Source organism: Ovis aries, chromosome 1 (assembly GCF_016772045.2).
Source record: "Ovis aries strain OAR_USU_Benz2616 breed Rambouillet chromosome 1, ARS-UI_Ramb_v3.0, whole genome shotgun sequence".
In the NCBI taxonomy this organism is placed as follows: Eukaryota; Metazoa; Chordata; class Mammalia; order Artiodactyla; family Bovidae; genus Ovis; species Ovis aries.
This window is the reverse complement of record NC_056054.1, coordinates 181,714,606-181,736,131: the sequence shown is the minus strand read 5'-3', so window position 1 is coordinate 181,736,131 and position 21,526 is coordinate 181,714,606. Positions and strand designations below refer to the sequence as shown.

Below are 21,526 nucleotides of genomic sequence, written 5' to 3'. Positions count from 1 at the left end.
GGATCAAAAGATCCATCCTTTAACATACTAAAAAATTGAGTAGGGATTATAACACTTAATTGTAAAATAGATATTGTTTCTCAGACTGTGAGCCATTCTAACTCTTAGCTTTTACTACAGTCATTTGGACACTCACTACCCATGCCATGCCACTCCTTTGAGTTCTAAGAATGTGGTGGGTATGTGTGTACAAAGTCGTTTCAGTCATGTTTCACTCTATGGACTGTAGCCTTCCAGGCTCCTCTGTCCATGGGATTTTCCAGGCAGGAATCCTGGATCGGGTTGCCATGCCCTCCTCCAGGGGATCTTCCCTACCCAGGGATGGAAACTGTATCTTCTGAGACTCCTGCATTGCAAGCAGATTCTTTACCACTGAACCAACAGGGAAGCCCAGCAATGTGCTAGCCTTTTTAAGCTAAGTAGTCAGGTTGAACTCTGTTCTCCTCTCCTAGTCAGCCCTCAGTCATACATTTTAGTCTTTTGTTAAGATGCTTGTATTTGCATATTCTCTATCACTAAAAGAGTGATTGGTTTTGCTCCATCATGGTTCCAGGATCTACATTTCTACAAGCTATCACAATCCTAATCTTGACTCCATTGTTAAAAGCATTTGTAGACCTCTACTTTCTCTGTGTTAGCTATTCAGCAATCTATGTTAGAATCCAACTTTCTATTTTGTTATCCAGCTAGGGAAATCTTATTACTGCAAGAAGCAGCTCTCATCATGGGCACATGGCTTCTGTCCAGATAAGTCCCACTGAGTAATTATCTTTCACAGACTGGTGGAGAAGCTGCCTTGTATTATCTAAACCTGCTATTCCTCTCCCTATCTTTGCCACTGAAAATTCAGTGCTAGTTAGCAGAACTAGAGTAGCTTTTACAAGCTGCCAACCCGTTGCTAGAGTCTGCTTGATTTTGCACCAACATTCATTACAGAGACCACCTCAACTTCACTGAAAACACAGCCAGCCGATATACCTTTTCCATTAGAAAACTCTTATCAGGAGAGTAGTTAAAAAAAAAAAAGGCAGAGTGAATGTCATTACCTAAATTAATTGAAAAATTAGCAGGATTAATGAAACAGAAAGGAAATAGTCTTGCAAATAACACACTATACAAAATTTTCATAACCTTTGGCAAAAAAAAAAAATGATGTTAAATTGCAGGGAGAAGGAAGGGGAAAAAAAGAACCAGCTACTAAGATCATAAGCCGTATCACTTTGTGAAAATCTAGTTTTACCTAGGATATTATAGTTATCAGCTTCGAAGTAGAGACATTTTGAAATCAGCGTTTTATGAAGTGATTCTAAATAAATTGTGGACCCTTTAATGGCCTTGATGAAAATGAAGAATTAACTCCTGTCTTAGTACAGATTCATGAACCCACAAGTATCAGGAATTGTCTTCTGTTTGGTACCAGTCAGAGGGAATAAAACTTAATATCGATCAAAGGGAGACAGTTACTACCTGTGCTACCATTTGTCAGTGAGGATGACTGTACAGCAGTTCACAGCCAACTGTCCTACAGTCAGCTCCAGAACTGTTTCTATTGAGAGGGATGTATCTGGCAGTTAGTAGACTGTGTGAGAAGCTGGGAGGTCTTTGTGGCAGTTAGTCCTCTCACATCATGCTTCTACTGTGGCTGGGACAGAGTCTCAAAGGATCGGCTGGGGATACTTCTTTACCCTGACTGTGTATCACTCAGTTCAATCACTCAGTCGTGTCCAACTTTTTGTGATCCCATGGACTACAGCATGCTAGGCTGCCCTGTCCATCACCAACACCCAAAGCTTACTCAAATTCATCTCCATTGAGTTGGTGATGCCATCCAACCATCTCATCCTCTGTTGGCCCCTTTTCCTCCTGCCTTCAATCTATCCCACCATCAAGGTCTTTCCCAATGAGTCAGTTCTGTGCATCAGGTGGCAAAAGCATTGAAGTTTCACCTTCAGCATCAGTCCTTCCAATGAATATTCAGGACTGATTTCCTTCAGTATGGACTAGTTAGATCTCCTTACAGTCCAAGGGACTCTCAAGAGTCTTCTCCAACACCACGTTTAGAAGTATCAGTTCTTTAGCGCTCAGCTTTCTTTATAGTCCAACTGTTACATACATACGTGGCTACTGGAAAAACCATTGCTTTGACTAGATGGACCTTTGTTGGCAAAGTAATATCTCTGGTTTTTAATATGCTGTCTAGGTTGGTCATAACTTTTCTTCCAAGAAGCAAGCATCTTTTAATTTCATGGCTGCAGTCACCATCTGCAGTGATGTTGGAGCCCAAAAATAAAGTCAGCCACTGTTTCCCCATCTATCTGCCATGAAGTGATGGGACCGGATGTCATGATCTTAGTTTTCTGAATGTTGAGTTTTAAGTCAACACTTTTACTCTTCTCTTTCACTTTCATCAAGAGGCTTTTTAGTTCTTCTTCGCTTTCTGCCTTAAGGGTGGTGTCATCTACATATCTAAGGTTACTGATATTTCTCCGGCAATTTTGATTCCAAGGTGTGCTTCGTCCAGCCTGGCATTTTGCATTATATACTCTTCATATAAGTTAAATAAGCAGGGTGACAGTATACAACCTTGACCTACTCCTTTCCCTATTTGGAACCAGTCTGTTGTTCCATGTCCAGTTCTAACTGTTGCTTCTTAGCCTACATACAGATTTTGCAGGAGACAAGTAAGTTGGTCTGGTATTCCCATCTCTTTAAAAATTTTCCACAGTTTGTTGTGATCTGCACAATCAAAGGCTTTGGCATAGTCAATAAAGCAGAAGTAAATGTTTTTCTGGAACTCTCTTGCTTTTTTAATGATCAAACGTATGTTGGTATCACTGCTGCTGCTGCTGCTAAGTCACAGCAGTCGTCACTTCGTCTGTGCGACCCCATAGACGGCAGCCCACCAGGCTCCGGTCTCTGGGATTCCCCAGGCAGGAATACTGGAGTGGGTTGCCATTTCCCTCTCCAGTGCATGAAAGTGAAAAGTGAAAGTGAAGTCGCTAGCTGAGGCCAAAGATTTTTCCCCAGTTAAACTGAGGAATCACTTCTGTCATAGTAAATGCTGTCATAAGTGCTAACTATCCTGTTCCTAGTCCACCTTTCAAAAGTCCTCTAGAAAAGAAATGGCTCATCTAGATCTATGCCTGCTGATGTTCAAGCACTTTTCCTGCCCTTTTTCTAACGTGGAATCTACTCTGAAAGTACCTGGGCCACCCAGGTAACAGCTCTTCTATAGCTAAGCTCCCACTATGGCCTTAAGTAATGTTTTATGAGGATGGCAAGTACAAGAGTGTTTGTTATGTCAAGCGTCATTCTGGCCTGTAGTCTATTCTTTATATCTTTTCATCTCTTGCTGAGAAGGAATGGGATAGCTAGCTTTGAGGTCTTTTGGGGAGATTTTGGCCTGATCTCACACCCTCCCTTCTGGAGAGGTAAGATGAAGAAGCTTGGTACTGTAGAGTAACACAACAGAATTAATTGTGTTTTCCCATTTTAGAAGTGATTTCAGTACTAGACTTTTGCATGATCTGCAAAGGACTGTAACAAACTTGTTTTCTACAGTATCTTTGTCCTGTGCAACTCCGGTATGAGACACTCTTTGCTATTTAAAAGTGAAAGATTTAGGGCAGGCTAATATAATAGAAGAGGTTAATAATTTATGTAAGATTGTTAATCTCTTCTAATCTTCTTTGTAAAATAATATGAAATTTCCTACATGATGGATGTAAGATTAGATGAGCTCTAGGGAAGAACAAAAAATGCAAGTCTGATTTGCTCTTGTGGCTTGTCGAGTTTTGGTTTTTGTTTTAATGTTGCCTCAGGCAGATTTGCATCAAACATTAGCCTCCCAGAAACACACTTTACTACACAATGGAGAATGTTCTTCACTTATTTGTTGCTTCGGGCTAACAGGCTAAGCTATTTTACATTGAATATGTGTCTTTTGATCTTGCTTTATTTTCCTCTTGCCATTTTGTTGCATCATGATTAGAAGAAATCTGTAAGTGAAAACTGCCAAAGGGTTTGGAATGATGAGATTGGACTCATCAACCAGTGCTCACACTGAGTTCTGTGGGGACCAAGAAGCCTTGTGTAGAACTCAGGGACAGAGGAAGAAATCAGCTTAGACTTACTTAGAGGAAGTATCTGCTTTAATGAACAACACCTTATTTGCCCTCATATGCTCAGATTCTGGCCTCTAATGGTGGATTTTCTGAAGTTCCTATGTTCTTACTCTCAATCACAGTATCTGTGATACAGGTGTTTTATACAGAGGTAGAGTGATCCATAGGAAATTATGTATTTGAAATTACCTTTATTTTTAGATAGCTTTTTATTAAATACCTGCAAGCTTTTTATGCATTCAGATCATTTTTGCACTAATATACTTAGAACAGAGAAATTAGGGATTCTGACTTCCTTAATTTTATAGTCTAGCAGAGATATAATTTTAATGTGAAGCATCGTGTGACATGGCATTAGGTTTTATCCAGGTAGAAGAATGTTCATAAAGATTAAGGGATTCACATTACAGTAGAACAAAAGGAAAGGACATATAAATAAGCTGTTTTCTTAGATTGATTCACGTTCTTAATGCAAAGAGTGTGGCAAAATGATGGAAAAAAAGGAAGTGACACAGAAAATATGAAGAAAAATAAATGATTTGTACCATGCCTATGAGATTTCTATAGTCTTGTGTCAAGACAGGATAAATATAATGCTTAAGACAGTAGAGACTATTTCACTTCTGAGGAAAGCCATCCACGCTGCTATTCCTGAAGTTTGAATAGAAGAGCGTATCTTCATGAGCTATAGAGTTCCTTTCTTCAATAGAGTTCTTTTAGAAAATAGTGTTTGAGGAACTTTGGGAGATTTCTCCTTGGAGGACAAGAAAGAGCAAGATATAAGAAGCAGTGATATATTATTATCCATTTGACTGAGATAAGTTCAGTTCTAAATCATTTAAAAATTTTTATTAATGCTTAACCCCTCCCATTTTGTTTTTTGGGAAGTTTTGCTTGACTGCTGATTTGGACATGGGACATTGACATCCAGAATGAAAATATATCTTGGAATAATCAGAGAAAAGAAATGTGGGACAAAATTTACGACTATTAAACAAGGGACATAGTTTTAGATGAATAGCTACCATGCTCCCTATTGACTAGAAGACTGTGGAATGTCTAAATTCAGTGGCCTCCCAGACAGGATCAGTGAAGAAATTCCAGTCTATGTATCTCTTTATTACCCTTCCTGGTTGTCTTCTTGGCCCTATCTTGAAGGAAACAAATAAAAAATTGCTAATTTCACAGTAAAGTATAGTGGGGATACAAAAAATGTTCATGTTCTGTGAGGTCAAATTAACCTATTTCACTAGAGATAAACAATGAGAAAATTGGCTATGGCTCTCTATAAACTCATACAAATTAGGTTACATTACTGAAGGTAGGTAGTTCTCAGTGCAACATCTGAGTGTGGATTAAATATGTTCATTTGCATGCTTAAATATTAACATTAGGACAGGAGACACCAGCAAGGTAATATCAAGATTCACATTCATGGGACAAAAGGAGAGACACTTATATTTGAAACCATCTTATGTCTTCAGTATGCAGCTTATTTTCAGAAATTGAGTTGCAAAGTTTCCACTATATTTTACTATTTTTTTTAAGAATTTTGTATTTATATGTTTATTGTAGTGTAGCACAGTCCTATCATTGAAAAGATATTATCTTTTTTAGGCAAAGAGAGGCAGAGAAAATAGTAGTGGTAGCAGCAAATGAAAGGAAATAAGATGGTTTATTTAGAAGATACCAAAGGGCCTCATCCTATCTGCGTTTTCCTCTTTTAAAACCGTTGGAAACAGTAAGATTCTTCCATGTTCAGGGATGTAACAGAAAGAAGATACCTCTAAGAATGTGAGATGAGAGCAGAGAGATTCTTGGTATATTTATTCATCCATCGAATGACTATTGAGTTTTTATGTGTCAGGCACTTTGTATGGCAATAGAAATGCAAAGATTGAGAGGACCTGGTCTTGTTTCACTCTTAAACTTGTCACAAGAAGCAGGACAACAAAGAGTTCTAATACTAGCAGAGGCAGGCAATCAACTAGGGAAACTGGTGAATGCTTCACCGGGGAGGGCACATCTGAGGTGGCTTCTGTATAGTCAGTATGAACTTGCCAATTGAATAAGGCTGCAAAACATACTTTAGATGAAAGGCAAACAAGAGATAGGAGGAATTAGATTGGCATCTGATAAAGAATAAGATTTGTAGCAGCTCAGAGGGAATGTAATGTCAAGAGACCAGGCTATAAAGATAGGCTGAACTGACTTACACTAATCTATGTGAACTTTTAAAATAAAAAGATGAAGTGCATTTAAACATGATCAACTTTATGAATGTTCTGTTCTGTATGAGTGATGGATGGTGTAGGGTAGGGGTAGGTAAGAGGTACAACACTGGAGGCTAGAACACCAGTAGGAAGTGATGTTGATCCCAGATGAAAAGGTCCCAGGCAATAGTGGTGACAGTGAGGATGGAGAGTAGAGGCTGATCTCAGGTGGAAAAAAATGGGAAAAGAACATTTGATTACAAAAATGACCTGCAGGAGAAGAAGGAAGCAAGGATAGCTCTGTGGCTACTAACTACATCATCATAGATGGACTATGATTCTGTGGAACTAAGATTGGGAATTTGGAAGGACAAAGAATGATAGGAGATAATGAATTTCAGTTCAAAATATGCTGAATTTGAGGTGCCTTCAGTTAATCTATGTGGAATAGCTGAATATGCAGTTTTAAATTTCAATCTGATGAAGTGTAATTAAAGCCAAAAAACTGGTAAGTATATGAAAACTACTCCATGAAGCCTAGAAACAAGAAAAAATACAATCCTGGATAACAATATATGAAAAGTAAGTGGAGAAAGAGGTGCTGATGGTGCAGAGTGTGAAATAGCAGATTCAGGAAAAGAGTCAAGAAAATGAAAACAGGCGGTGAATAGTGTTGACAGCTATGATGCGATTAAATAGGACAGATACTTAAAATAAATCCGATGGATTTGGCAATTAGTGGATTAACAGCATCACTCTGAAAGTGGTCTTGAGAAAGCCAGATGAAGGTGACATGTTCGTGAAGGAGAGTGGCTATTAATCAAAGTAATATTGACTATTAATATCAACATTATAATTAATATCAAATTAGTCAATATAATTCTGGCTGCTATTCAGGTTAGGTTCCTGAGCACATATACCAATTTCAGCAGATTTCCTGGTGCCATGTCAAAATAGTGATAAATAATCCAGAAGAAATAAAGGAAGTATTTAAAAACAATGCTGTATTAGATTAAGCTCTTTCCCTTTCTCTGCCTGTCCTTTCATTTAACAACCATATTTTCCGAGTCACTGTGAGAGAAGATGCCTTTTCTATAATACAGTCAAAGTGCTGCAGGGATTGGGGTGGGGGAGAGGGCGGAAATGGAATACAGATGCTCTAAGGCTAAAGGATGGTGCTTTTGAATCATAAGGGTCTTTCTAGAACTCAGAACATGACCTTCACCTTGTAGCATCTGTGGCTCTCCTTTTAACTCAGGTTGGCTGTGAAATTTCAGAGTTAAGCTTTTCTGTAAATTTAGTATCCCAGGAGTGATGGTCTTTGACTCTTTCTCCTTCTCAAGTCCAGACACCAGTTACTTCTCCTCATCTTTATTGGCCTCCCAGGCTTAGTGCTTTATTAGGCTGGGAATTGAGGTTGCAGGTACCACTCTCTGGTTTAAGTAATCTGAGAACCTCACAAGTGCTCTCGCAGGTGGGCTTTCATCTCAAACTCATCAGCTCTTCCCTTCATACTTCTTCTTTCAGTAACTTCTGAGGCTCTTTTTTTTAATCACCCTAATTTCAAGTGCCATTCATGTCCTGATTGTTGATCTGTTCAAGGAGAAACAGGTCTCCAAGGAAGGGTTTAAATGAGGGGGGAAAATGAGGCTAGAGAAGGAAGAAAACCCACAAAAATAGTTTGTTATACAAGGATGAAGTCCTCTAAATAGTACTGTCCTTTGGAAGAAAGTTCTGGAGAGAAAAAATAATGGAGACAGGAAACATAGAGGTGAGGTGAGGGAGAAAGTGGGTGATGGAAAAAGCAACCATGGAAGTCAGAAAAATCCCTATGATTAGAATTCTCCATGTGAGAACTGTCCTTGTGATTTATAAGCATTCATCAGTGATCTATCAGCTTCTTGTCAGCTGGGCAAGGGGACCACTACATTTCCTTTGCCTGAGATGGATCTGTTTGATAGCATGTGTGCCTACAAGTTGCAGCTGCTAGAGTCCCCTATTTCACATTTGAATCCACAAAGTACATTTAAAAAATCAAGACTTCTATTGTTCTTTATATTTATCTGCCTTTATTTCTCTTATGTCTACCTCTACCAGTAAAAGCAATGTAGATAACAAAGCCCTTTTCTAATGGTAGTGCTGACAGACAGTCTCATTACCTATTTATTTACATACTTACTAGATGTTAACTGTTGTATCAAACATGCTATATCTATTAATTGTCATATCATAGAGGGCATGAATTTGATCCAAATTATATCTAAATGCATGTAATGATGAGTCATATTCTAACTTGATTCTGTTCCAATGATAATATTTACATAGTGCTGGGGATGATAAGACTATAAAGGAGGAAGGGCCTGGGTTTTCAAGTCAGACTTATGGAAAATAGTCTCCTGACTTTGTAACCTCATCCATGCCTCATATACTAGGATGCTCAGCCTAAGTGCATTATAATTTATTGTAAGCACTTTTATTTTTTCTTACTGCTGGAAGGAGATAAAGAGTAAACCCTTTGTGGTACAAAGCCCATTCTTTTTCCCTTCGAGAACTTAGCATATTTTTTATATTTACTTTGTAATGACTCAGAAGGCAACAACATTTTCTTTAAATAGCTGTGGAGTTGTTTTTAATTGCATAGTGACTGAAAATTTTAACTAGAAACTGGAGCCAGGATTCCAAGACTAATTTTATTTTTTCAAAGGTACAACTTAAAGGCAGTTTTTTTTTTTTTTTCTCCTTCTAAATGAGAGCGATTTTTCACAGAAAACAGGGACTCATAGCAAGAATCAAAACAAAAGCAACTTTAAAATTGCTTCTCATCCTCACTCAGCCTAGTCAGGAGGAAAGAAGAGAATCCACAGTTCAAAGGGGAACAAAGAGGTTTAGCTTCTTGCCACTTCTGTGACAGTGTAATTGCCACTCAGGCCCTGAGAAGAAGAAACCAGCCTTGTTCTTGCAACTGAGAGTCCACATATCATAGAGTATGCCTCACCTAGGAGGAACTCGGATGTCTGACCAGCAGATCGCAGCAGATCAGAAAGTACAACATGGACCTTTTGCTGTCCTCTGTGCAGGCTGGCCTGAAGAGAGATGATTCTATCTGATCACACGTGGTGAGGCATTCAAGGCCTGAGCTCCCTAGGCACATGTATGCCACAAATCCTCTAAGAAAGTTCCAGAGATGGCATTAGAGCCTCAATTTACATGGCTGCACTGTAACCACGCTGCATTAGCCTGCTTTCAATTTCATACTTACGGACTTTTGAGGACCAACTATTGTTCATAGGGACCAGACATAGTAGAACCTGGGCCCCTAAAAGGAGATTTCCCAAGATATGCCTATTACTAAACAAGAAATTGAATTAAACAACAATACCTGGAGCTATCTGGATTTAGCTCCAAAATGAGATTTCTACAGGAAAATTTCCTAGATTCAAATTATGAAAAGTGATGGGCACAAAGATTTTTTAGGCTCTTCCAGAGTTCACTCAGTTCAGTTCAGTTCAGTCGCTCAGTCATGTCCGACTCTTTGTGACCCCCTGAATCTCAGCCCGCCAGGCCTCCCTGTCCATCACCAACTGCCAGAGTTTACTCAAACTCACGTCCATCGAGTCGATGATGCCGTCCAGCCATCTCATCCTCTCTCGTCCCCTTCTCCTCCTGCCCCCAACCCTTCCCAGCATTAGGGTCTAGGTACTCTTAATACTTTAGCCCGTTTAATAATCACAATATGGAGACATAATAATTGTTTCTGTTTCACTGAAGAAAAACACTGAAGCTTGTCAGTAAGAGTGGACCCATTTAGGGCCAGGCACTGCTCTATATGTTTCAAACTAACCTTACTTAAACATTACAACTACTCATTGAAGTAGATACTACTGTAGTTTTCATTTCACAGATGAGACAAACCAGGCATAGAGAGGTAAGCAAGTGTCCCAAGATCACAGAGTGGAGAATGTGATGGAGCTAAAATGCAGAGCAGGAAACCGGCTTCTCAGCCTAAACGTGCTTTCTTTCTCACTAAGTAACTTGCCTAAAGCTACTATACTACAGAACCCGTGGCTTTTCCACCCTACCAGTGACAAGAAAATGGGGAATCTTGAATTATGGTGTGATTAAGGTGATGATTTAGTTTCTAAAGGGACCAGGATTCTTCAAACAAGCCAAGAGGAGCTATTTCTAACCATATATAAATATTCCTGGGACTGATCCAAACTCCACTTGTGACTGGGATAGAAATCAGTTTTCTCCTGGTCTCGATCTCAAATTTTCCTTTCAAAATTTTTGTCTTCCTTTTTTTCCTTTTTTATGTAAATGTAGAGAGACACTGTTGATGTGGCAACCAGAGGAACACAGGTGGTTCTAGAACACAGGTTCTAGATCTGACTGTGGAGCTGTACTCAACTCTTAGTTTGGTGATTCTGCTCTTTTTCTGCTTGCCCTTCTCCTCACCTGTACCACCTTCATGGAATATGTATTTATGCTCTTTTAAGAATATGAACCTAAAAATAGAGCAATACACATACATAGATGCATATGTGAGAATGCATTTATGGCTGGACAAGATGCTCCCTAGTGATAGTAAGAGACAGAAAGCATGTCTAGGGAGGACTTTTTACTGTTCTGGGGATGGCAGACTGGCCTGGTTTTACTGTTTGCCACTGTGGATTTTCTTTTTTTCTTTTGCTCTCATAGATGATAATCATTCTAATAGATAATAACTCAGTTGCAGAAAGGATGCTTTGTTAGTATGCTGCTGCTGCTGCAGAGTTGCTTCAGTCGTGTCCAACTCTGTGTGACCCCATAGACGGCAGCCCACCGGGCTCTGCCACCCCTGGGATTCTCCAGGCAAGAACACTTAACGCATACAAATAAGTAATGAAAATTGAGAATTTAAAGAAAGGCATAATTGACTTTATGTATTTAGTAAATACCATTCTATAAAGAAAGTTTTTGAATGATTTGTATAAATCATTATTTTCCTTATAGTCATCCCTATATATGACCATTTCCTTTTTATCTACCATATGTTACCATGGGAAAGTATAAGCATAGATATTGTTTTACATCTTATGAAATATTTCCAGGTACATCACATCATTTTATTCATAGAGCTACCGTAAGACTGCTTCTGAGAGATCAGGGAAAGTATCATGAACTTCATTTTACTTATGAAAAAACTAAGATACAGAAAGTCTAAATGACTCACCTGTTTTGCAATAGGGAGTAGACTGAAGGTCAGAACTTAAATCAGTTATCTTCAGGAACGAAACAGTGCATGTCTTTTACCCTAATATTCCATCGGTAGTATGCAGATTCCTGAATCACTGTGACCAGCAATAGGTTCACCTGAATCGGATTCCTGTGGTTTACTGCCTCTGTATTCTCACCCTTTTGAGCATCCATCACTACTGTGTGTGCATATACATATGTGCGTGCAGGGACTTGTGCATAAATGTGTACAGAGGACCTATGAGGGAGGAGATGATCCTATCATATAAATGTTGTCATTGTTCGTTGGTGTCATTCAATGGTTCAATGGTGTAATTGTTAATTGGACTAAAATTCAGGATGAATCAAGGAAAATAAACTGTCATAAATCTAGATCAGTTTCTACCTAAAGAATATCAAGTTTAATAGAGCGGACATGCACAGGAAAAATAGAATGTGTAGGCAGTGGTCAAGCCAGAAGTCAAGACTGGACGGAAGTAGAGATGGGAGTAAGGCAGCTCAAAAACTGAAACTTCTTGTCACAGGCAAGGGAAGCAGGAGGGACTGAAGGTCAGCAATGAATCACCACAATTCTCTTATTTCTTTCTGAGTTTAATCTTATGTGTGTGTGTGGTCAGTTGCTCAGTCATGTCCTGCTCCTTGTGACCCTGGGGACTCTAGCCCACCAGGCTATTCTGTCCATGGGATTTTTCAGGCAAGAAGACTTGAGTGGGTTGCCATTTCCTCCTCCAGGGGATCTGCCTGACCCAAGGATTAAACCCATGTCTCCTGCATTGCTGGGGGATTCTTTACCCACTGAGAGTTTAATCTTAGAATATGGTAATAAAGCAGAGATGATCCAAAATGTTTAATAATTCAAAATTCTTTAAATTTGGCTTTTAGCTAATTTAGTATTTTTAAAAATGTGTTTGCATATGTGTTGCTAGATTTCATTATACTAATAGGATAAAATCAGACTAATGACTTTTTATTTGCATATTTATTTTTATTTATTGGCTGTGCCAGGTCTTATTTGCAGCATTTGGGATCTTTAGCTGGGGCATGTGGAATTTTCAGTTGTACCATGCAAACTCTTAGTTGCTGCATGTGGGGTTTTTAATAATTCCCTGACCAGGGATCAAACCCAGGCCCCCTCCATTGGTAGCACAGAATCTTAGCCACTGGACCACCAGGAAGTCCCAGAGTAATGACTTTTGACACAGGAGAATTTGGGATATTTCTGATACGTTATTGCCTCTACTTAGAGCATTTCCTAATGCCACGCTGTAATGCTGGGAATGAACCAGGTGAATTTCCAGACCAAGTGTCTTTCCTTCTGGTGGGAAATGAGATAATTTTGTTGCTTCATTAAGGGTCTCATTTGTAGAATTAAAGTTATAAAGCAAAAGGCATCAAAATAAAGGACTAACACATTCCTAAAGACTTCCCATCCATATCTTGAATCATCCCACATCTTGTAAAAGAGAAAAACATTACAGATGTGAAAAAAATAGTAGAAGTTAATTTTTAAAAAATAGTACTTCTATGAATAAAGGCTAATTATTTCCTTAAAAAGTCAAATTTGCCCTGACTGAGTTGGTTCTCCCTTACCTGTCCTAAGTATTACTGATCCATTTAAAAAACAAACTATCAAACACTAAGGTCAAATGATTTCTCCAGCATTAATTTAGGAAGGAACTAGGTTATAGGTTTCTCTTGTACTATCAGCAATGTCCAAGATTACATTGTTGTATAATTAAGACTCTAAAATACAGCAACAAAGCAGCATGATTCCTTAACTATTAGCTTATAACCAGAGTATCACTAGCCTTCATTGTAGTGTCTCTGTCACAAATGTGACTTATAATTCAAGGGCTTTGCTGGTGGCAATTAAGTGCTTACAAATTTAGGAGTATATGCGTATGAAAGGCAATGGCACCCCACTCCCATGAGCGGAAGAGCCTGGTGGGTTGCAGTCCATGAGGTCACTAAGAGTCGGACACGACTAAGCGACTTCACTTTCACCTTTCACTTTCATGCATTGGAGAAGGCGATGGCAACCCACTTCAGTGTTCTTGCCTGGAGAATCCCAGGGACAGGGGAGCCTGGTGGGCTGCTGTCTATGGGGTCGCACAGAGTCTGACATGACTGAAGCGACTTAGCAGCAGCAGCAGCAGCTTATGAAAAAAAAAAAAACAGCATTGCACCGTAGATGTTTGACTTATGCCTCCAGATCTTTAAACCAAGGGGCCAAGGTCTAACTCAACTGTTTCAGCTTCAGCCCTACCAACATTTCACTTGGGATTTGTCTTTGTTGTTGGGGTATCCTTTACATTGTAGGAGATTCAGCTGCATTCCCGGCCTCTACCCACCAGATACCAGAAACAGCCTCCTCTTTCCGATTGTGATATTCAAAAAAATGTCTTCAGATATTACCAAATATCATCTGGAAGCACAAACTGCCCCCACTTAAAAACCACTCATCTCACTGTTCTTTCTTAATCTAAGAAACAAATCTCTGTCACCCATCCAGCTACAGTTTCCCCAGTTTATATAATTAAAAAGTATGAAGGTAGGTAACTGGTGTGAAACTAAGTAAAATATATTTATTTGTTATTGTAGAATAAATACCAAATTATACTCTTCAAAAGTAAAGTCTGGATAAATATAAATACTAACTCGGTCCATTTATAGCAGCCAGTAATGCTTATTAAAAATGAGCTGCGTCTAGTAGCAGCTGAACAGGCTTAATATCTGTTAGATGTGTGTCACTTACATCAAGGATGTATTGTCAGTAAATATGTTATTAAGCCATCTATTGGTACAAACCAACCTTAGCATTTCTTTCTGCCTCCAATTATATTCTTTGTTTTGGAAGTATAATCCCCAGACTTGATGCAGTATGAGTAGAATTGTCAATGTACCTATTTGTGTAACTGTGCATAATATACTTGGTGTAAAGTACTTGCAGAGATCAAATGCTTGAGAATTTTTATGGGTGAACTGATTTTTTGTGACAGTTTTATGGATTCAGACATTCTGAACAGGGAAGTTGGAAATATGTTTGCTTGCCTTTCTTTTTATTTTTTTAAAGCTGATTTAAAAAAAATCATAGGTTCATAGTTAAGGTAAGTAATAATGTGAAATTTGTGGGTTCGTGGTTAATGTGGGCAACTCACTAAATGTTTATCTAGTGCTTTATACTTCCTTTCACTGTTTTTAACATGTGATATAGATTATTTAATTCCCAGGAATGATTTTTCTTCATTGATAACAATTTTTTCTCTCTTGATTTCATGTTAATTCCATACTCAGTAATTCTCTTTAAATTTCCCCTATGTATCTGAAAATTTTAATTATAAGTTAAGAAAAGTTAAAATAGTTACCATCTATACTGTACCTATTAAATAAGTAAAAATATTTGATAATTGACATAATAGCAGTTTGTTAAATTCAGTTTATTTATTCCACATTTTAGCGAGTGCCTACTGTGTACATAGTGGGTTATTCTGTTGGCCCCATGAAGGTTCCATAGGTGACTTCTTGAGGGTCACTCTCATTAATAAGCTTATGAGGAAAGATAAGTACAGATAACTCAAATACATTGTGGAGCAATAAGAAGGAGGCAAGTAAAAGGATGAGGTGCTAATCAAGATTTCCTGGAAACGTGACATTTTTGTATTATATCCTCATGGCCTCAGCCACCTGCCAGAAATCCCATCCAGAGTGGAGGGTCAATCCTTGCCCTCTACTCTTGGGACCAACACTTACTCTGTTTACCATGCAGTCCTTTCTAAATCCTGGAATGATTTGTGTATCTCAAGCTTTTAAAGGAAACATTCTATTAAATCCAAACAACACATAACACAGATTTGGAAAAATGTGTCTCTTTGTTCTTTCCCTGCTTTGGCCAGAGCCGATTTAGAAGATGAAGTGCCTAGGTATTTATTTTTGAACTAGACTGGTACTGAAGCAGCATTCTGGGTAGGGGATCATTTATTGCCATATTACAATGGTATGGCATGAGAACACTCACTCCACAGGCATGCCTAATAGACATTTAAGCCACTTAACTTCTAGATGCAAGCTCATGATGCTTACTGGCCAGTCAGCACTTGCTGGGACCCAATGCTCTCTTTAATTGGCATTTCCTCATTTCCCAGTAGCTAGGCATCTGTGACTCTCCTATGTGACCGGTTATTTTCATTTAACAAACAAAACTTCTACACTTTTCTGTAGTTGAGACTATTACTTTGACTTTGATCATCTTTTCTCTTATATGCATTTCTTGTGGTTTAAAATAGTTGTCACTTTAAATCAAGATTTAAACATTCTTAATGTTAAATTAACTCTAAAATTGTGATTTTTTTGCTCATTTTTCATCGTGAATGTTTTAGCCATGTTGTAGAAAGATTATTTTCTAGTTTATAAAGTCAACACACTTACTCTGAACCATTAGCTGCATAAAAGAAGAACCTTTAAATATCTGGAGGAATCTCGATTTCCTTTTTAAAAATGCTACATTGTGCTCTGGTGCGTGAAGTTGGCTAATGATACTGATTAGTGAAAAGTGTGTGTATGTGTGTGTGTATATATTCTAGTGTTCCTTTCACTTATTTGGAAGTAAAGGAAAAATTATAAAAAATACATTTGAGTGAAACACAATATACAAATATGAAACACAATATACAAATAAAATACCATGTAAATCGTCACAGCAGAATTTCCACATAACTTTGTACTGTTTCAGTAAATGCATTTTTATGGGTCTGGCAATTTTGCTGAAATAGTCAATTACTTCTTTAGGTAAGATAGATCTGAACTCTCTCAGAGAATAATTTGGAGTAATGATCTATGTGCTAATTTTAACTTTTCCACAGAAAAAAATTGCTAAAGTGTCCAAAGGACCCAAAAGATTCAACTTAGAAACTCTGCCTTTCACTAATAAGGAAATTTGCCCAGTTTATTAGTGGATGCCGTAAGGGCTTGGAATGGCAGGAGTGGAATATAGGTAACCATATATCCTCTTTCTGCATATGGGACACTGCTGGTTCGTATGATGGGCATGTACCAAGGTCTGTTTCATACCATATTAGTGCTTGGAGGTACCTTAATGAATAAGACAAAATGTGTATGTATTGGTTGTTGTTGTTCTTCAGTCCCTCAGTCCTGTCTGACTCTTTGTGACCCCATGGACTGTAGCATGCAAGACTTTCCTGACCTTCCCCATCTCCCAGAGTTTGCTCAAACTCATGTCCATTGAGTTGGTGATGCCATCCAACCATCTCATCCTCTGTCATCCCCTTCTCCTCCTGCCTTCAATCTTTCCCAGCTCAGGGTCTTTTCCAGTGAGTTGGCTCTTTGTATCAGGTGGCCAAAGTATTGGGCTTCAGCTGCAGCATCCGTTCTTCCAATAAATATTCAGAGTTGATTTCCTTTACGATTGACTAGCTGGATCTCCTTGCAGTCCAAGGGACTCTCAAGAGTCTTCTCCAACACCAGAGTTCAAAGCATCAATTCTTTGATGCTCAGCCTTGTTTATGGTCCAACTCTCACAACCATACATAACTACTAGAAAAATTATAGCTTTGATTTAAGGGACCTTTGTTGGCAGTGATGTCTCTGCTTTTGAATATGCTGTCTAGTTTTATCATAGCTTTTCTTCCAAGAAGCAAGTGTCTTTTAATTTCATGGCTGGAGTCACCATCTGCAGTGATCTTGGAGCCCAAGAAAATAAAATCTGTCACTGTTTCCATTGTTTCCCCATCTATTTGCCATAAAATATGGGACTAGATGCCATAATCTTCGTTTCTTCATTTTTTTTAATGTTGAGTTTTAAAAGCCAGTTTTTTCCGCTCTCCTCTTTCACTTTCATTGAGAAGCTCTTTAGTTCCTCTTTGCTTTCTACCATAAGGATGGTTTCATCTACATATCTGAGGTTATTGGTATTTCTCCCTGCAATCTTGATTCCAGCTTCTGCTTCATCCAGCCCAGCATTTTACATGCTGTACTCTGCATATAAGTTAAATAAGCAGGGTAACAATATACAGCCTTGATGTACTCTTCTCCCAATTTGGAACCAGTTTGTTGTTCCATGTCTGGTTCTAACTGTGGCTTCTTGACCTGCATACAGGTTTCTCAGGAGGCAGGTAAGATGGTCCAGTATCCCGTCTCTTTAAGAACTTTCCACAGCTTATTGTGATCCACACAAAGGATTTAGCATAGTCAATGAAGCAGAAGTAGAAGTTTTTTCTGGAATTCTCTTGCTTTTTCTATGATCCAGTGGATGTTGGCAATTTGATCTCTGGCTCCTCTGACTTTTCTAAATCCAGCTTGTATATCTGGCTCAGTTCATGTACTGTTGAAGCCTAGCATGAAAGATTTTGAGCATTTCTTTGCTAGCATGTGAAATGAGTGCAATTGTATGGTAGTTTGAACATTCTTTGGCATTAACCTTCTTTGGGATTGGAATGAAAACTGACTTTTCCCAGTCCTGTGGCTATTGGTGAGTTTTCCAAATGTGATGGCATAGTGAGTGCAGCACTTTCGCAGCATCATCTTTTAGAATTTGAAATAGCTCAGCTGGAACCTCATAACCTCCACTGGCTTTGTTTGTAGTGATGTTTCCTAAGGCCCACTTGACTTTGCACTCCAAGATATCTGGCTCTTGTTGAGTGATTACACCATCATGGTTATCCAGGTCATTAAGATCTTTTTTGTATAGATCAGTGTATTCTTGTCACCTCTTCTTAATATCTTCTGCTTCTGTTAGGTCCATACAATTTCTTTATTTATAGTTTATATATATATATATATATATATATATATATATAATGTATTTTTTCAAGATAAACATATTCTAGTCTTCCTCCAGGCTAAACACCATTTAAGGTACACCTCTATGCTATAACATACTGGTTGCTACTGTATTGGGCTGTGTAGATGATGAAAGCAATGCAATAATAAATGTGATAGAAAATTAAAATGCTTTGGCAAAGAGAAATTTCCATTATTCTCAGTAGAAAAGAAAAACACAGGAGACCTACATCAGCAACTTTATTAATGATCTAGAGGAAGATAGCAAATAATCTATTAATTGATTCATAATTGATTCTAAGTTGAGAAGCACTATAAAAACCACCAAGGACAGAGACATGGTACCACCAAGCAATGGCAGAGGGAAAGTAAAACTGAGTCAGGAGAGAAGCAGGGAGCATTCATGAAGTTAGCTTTGCCCTCCCTTTTAGAAGAGTCTTAAATTATCAAGCATGATTGATCTCAATAATATCTGCATGGCAGAGAAGCATACATTGGAGCTACTAAATGGTACTTTAATCCACATGTGTTCTGTGTCAGTCACTTCATTAATTTCTGACTCTTTGCAACCCTATGGACTGTAGTCTGTCAGGCTCCTCTGTCCATGGGATTTTCCCAGGCAAGAATACCGAAATGGATTGTCATGCTCTCCTCAAAGGAGTCTTCCTGATCCAGGGATTGAAGCCCCATCTCCTGTGGCTCCTGCGTTGCAGGTGGATTCTTTACCACTAGGCCACCAGGGAAGCCCTTAATCTACCTATGTTTCTGAAAATAAATGTGCGAAGAGAAAAAGAAAAACCTGTATATCATGCACTCAAGTAATTAAATGAAATCCTCATTTTTACTAACATTTGAAATTTACCCAAAAATAATAGGATGAGAATGATTTTTGTACCATAAGTGAGTTATTTTTAAAAGATTCTGCATTTCTCCTTCTTTTAGAAGAGATGAATTGGACTCTGTGTCTTTCTGTAGTTACACCTGTGCATAGTGTATCAGCTTCCTGTCCACGCATGGCTGTTTGGACCTGACAGAAAATCTGTGTTGGACTTGCTTTGGAAAATACAGGGGAACATGGCATTTTATTGTTCTGCCGTCATGATCCTGGCTTCTTCTGTCCATCCCTCATGCCCCAGAGGACTGAGCAGCTGGCTCTGCAGCTGTGAACAGGGTCTGAGACCACCTCCCTGTGGGGCAGACATAAATCTTGCCAAAGATATAAAAGATTTTTGGCTTGACTTTTCCATTTCCAGATTCTTGCTGCAATTGAAGGAGTATGATTTTCTCCATTAAACCCTTCTGGGTTTCTAAAAGAAGTAGTTATTCAAATTGATATTTTTTCCCTTTGTATTCCTTGGAATATTTAGATTTTCATCTACTAGAAAAGATTGAATTCATTCTATTGTGCTGGAAATGCTGGTAGCAAGCTGTCTTCCCAGCCTACAACCTGCTGCCTTCAAAAGGTGGAACCAGACTTAGGCAAGTTGATACGAGCTTTGATTTTGTTTACAATACCTATCTACTTACCCCTAGATCTGCTCACACACTTCTCATTCCTGGGGGTGGGCATTCCAAATTTGGAAAGATCAGAAGTAAACTCTAAAATTCAGTCTAACTCCTGTTGATTCAATGGTGGGGCATAATTTAAATCCACCTTCACATAAGCCTTTAAGAAATACTAAAGAATTAGTATAGCCAACAAAGGTCCATTTAGTCAAAGCAATGGTTATTCCAGTAGTCATGTATGGATGTGAGAGTTGGCCTATAAAGAAAGCTGAGTGCCAAAGAATTGGTGCTTTTAACTGTGGTGTTGGAGAAGACTCTTGAGAGTCCCTTGGACAGCAAGGAGATCCAACCAGTCCATCCTAAAGGAAATCAGTCCTGAATATTCATTGGAAGGACTGGTACTGAAACTGAAACTCCAATATTTTGGCCACCTGATGCGAAGAACTGACTCATTGGAAAAGACCCTGATGCTGGGAAAGGTTGAAGGCAGGAGGAGAAGGGGCTGAGGAAGAGATGGCTGGATGGCAAAACTAACTTGATGGACATGAGTTTGAGTAAGCTCCAGGAGTGGGTGATGGACAGGGCGGCCTGGTGTGCTGTAGTCCATGGGGTCGCAAAGAGTCGGACATGACTGAGTGATTGAACTGAATGAAAGAATACATGCAGTTCAAAACTGAGTAAATGTGACATATTATCATTTGCCTAATTCTCAAAGTAACTTAAACAAATGGAGTTCTGTGTGAATGACCTTTTCCTAGACAAGAAGTATGTAATCCAATGGGAAGTTGATATCCATTTAACTTTGCCTGTATTAACTCTCCCTGATTGTTTATTGCCCCACTGAGTGTGATATACTGACATCCATCCAGTGGATGGGGATTAGATCTTAAAGGAGAAATTATGACACTATTCGGGACTCTAAGAAATGGCATGGCCATGATTCATCCTGCACACAGTCATTTCTTTGATTGTGTGGCCTTGTTGAGACAAATTGTGTGAAGAATGAATGCAGATCCAGGTATAACTAAGGCTCTAATGTCATTGTTCTACTTTGCCAGGTGCGTTGTAGAAGATAAGAACTCAAAGGTGGCCTGGTTGAACCGTTCTGGCATCATTTTTGCTGGGCATGACAAGTGGTCTCTGGACCCTCGGGTTGAGCTGGAGAAACGCCATTCTCTGGAGTACAGCCTGCGAATCCAGAAGGTGGATGTCTACGATGAGGGTTCCTACACTTGCTCGGTGCAGACACAGCATGAGCCGAAGACCTCCCAAGTTTACTTGATTGTGCAAGGTAAGGAGAAGATGGTAAAGGAGAGGCAAGTGGCAGAAAATAATCATGACATACAAAATACTCGAGTAATCCTTTCTGGAATAAAGGATTTGTTGTGGCAAATTCCAAATTCATTATGGCACTCTAGCATCTATTTTCTTTTTACATAGGAAAACTTTAAATGGGGATAGACTTTAAATAATAGAACTGAGGAGGATAAAGAAAAAGGATTCTTGCCACTGTGAGTCAATAACCTTGGTGAGAATGTTTTCTCTTAACCCTGAATGTGATAACACACAGCAAAGACCATAGCTGTGTCCACAGGGACATAAAAACACACAGAATGCTTGGAACCATGTGAGGTCCACTTTTTCACACTGTTA

The 21,526-nt window shown here is 38.8% G+C and overlaps 1 protein-coding gene across 3 annotated transcripts in view; it reads left to right on the top strand.

Moving 5' to 3' along the window:
* Positions 1–21,526, top strand: part of LSAMP (limbic system associated membrane protein) — a 708,470-nt gene that overhangs the window by 363,121 nt on the left and 323,823 nt on the right. For all 3 annotated transcript variants that reach the window (XM_015092455.4, XM_042231712.2, XM_015092453.4), the window contains exon 2: positions 20,932–21,164. In XM_015092455.4, coding sequence (XP_014947941.1) covers positions 20,932–21,164 — 233 coding nt within the window. The remainder of the gene's footprint in view (positions 1–20,931; positions 21,165–21,526) is intronic.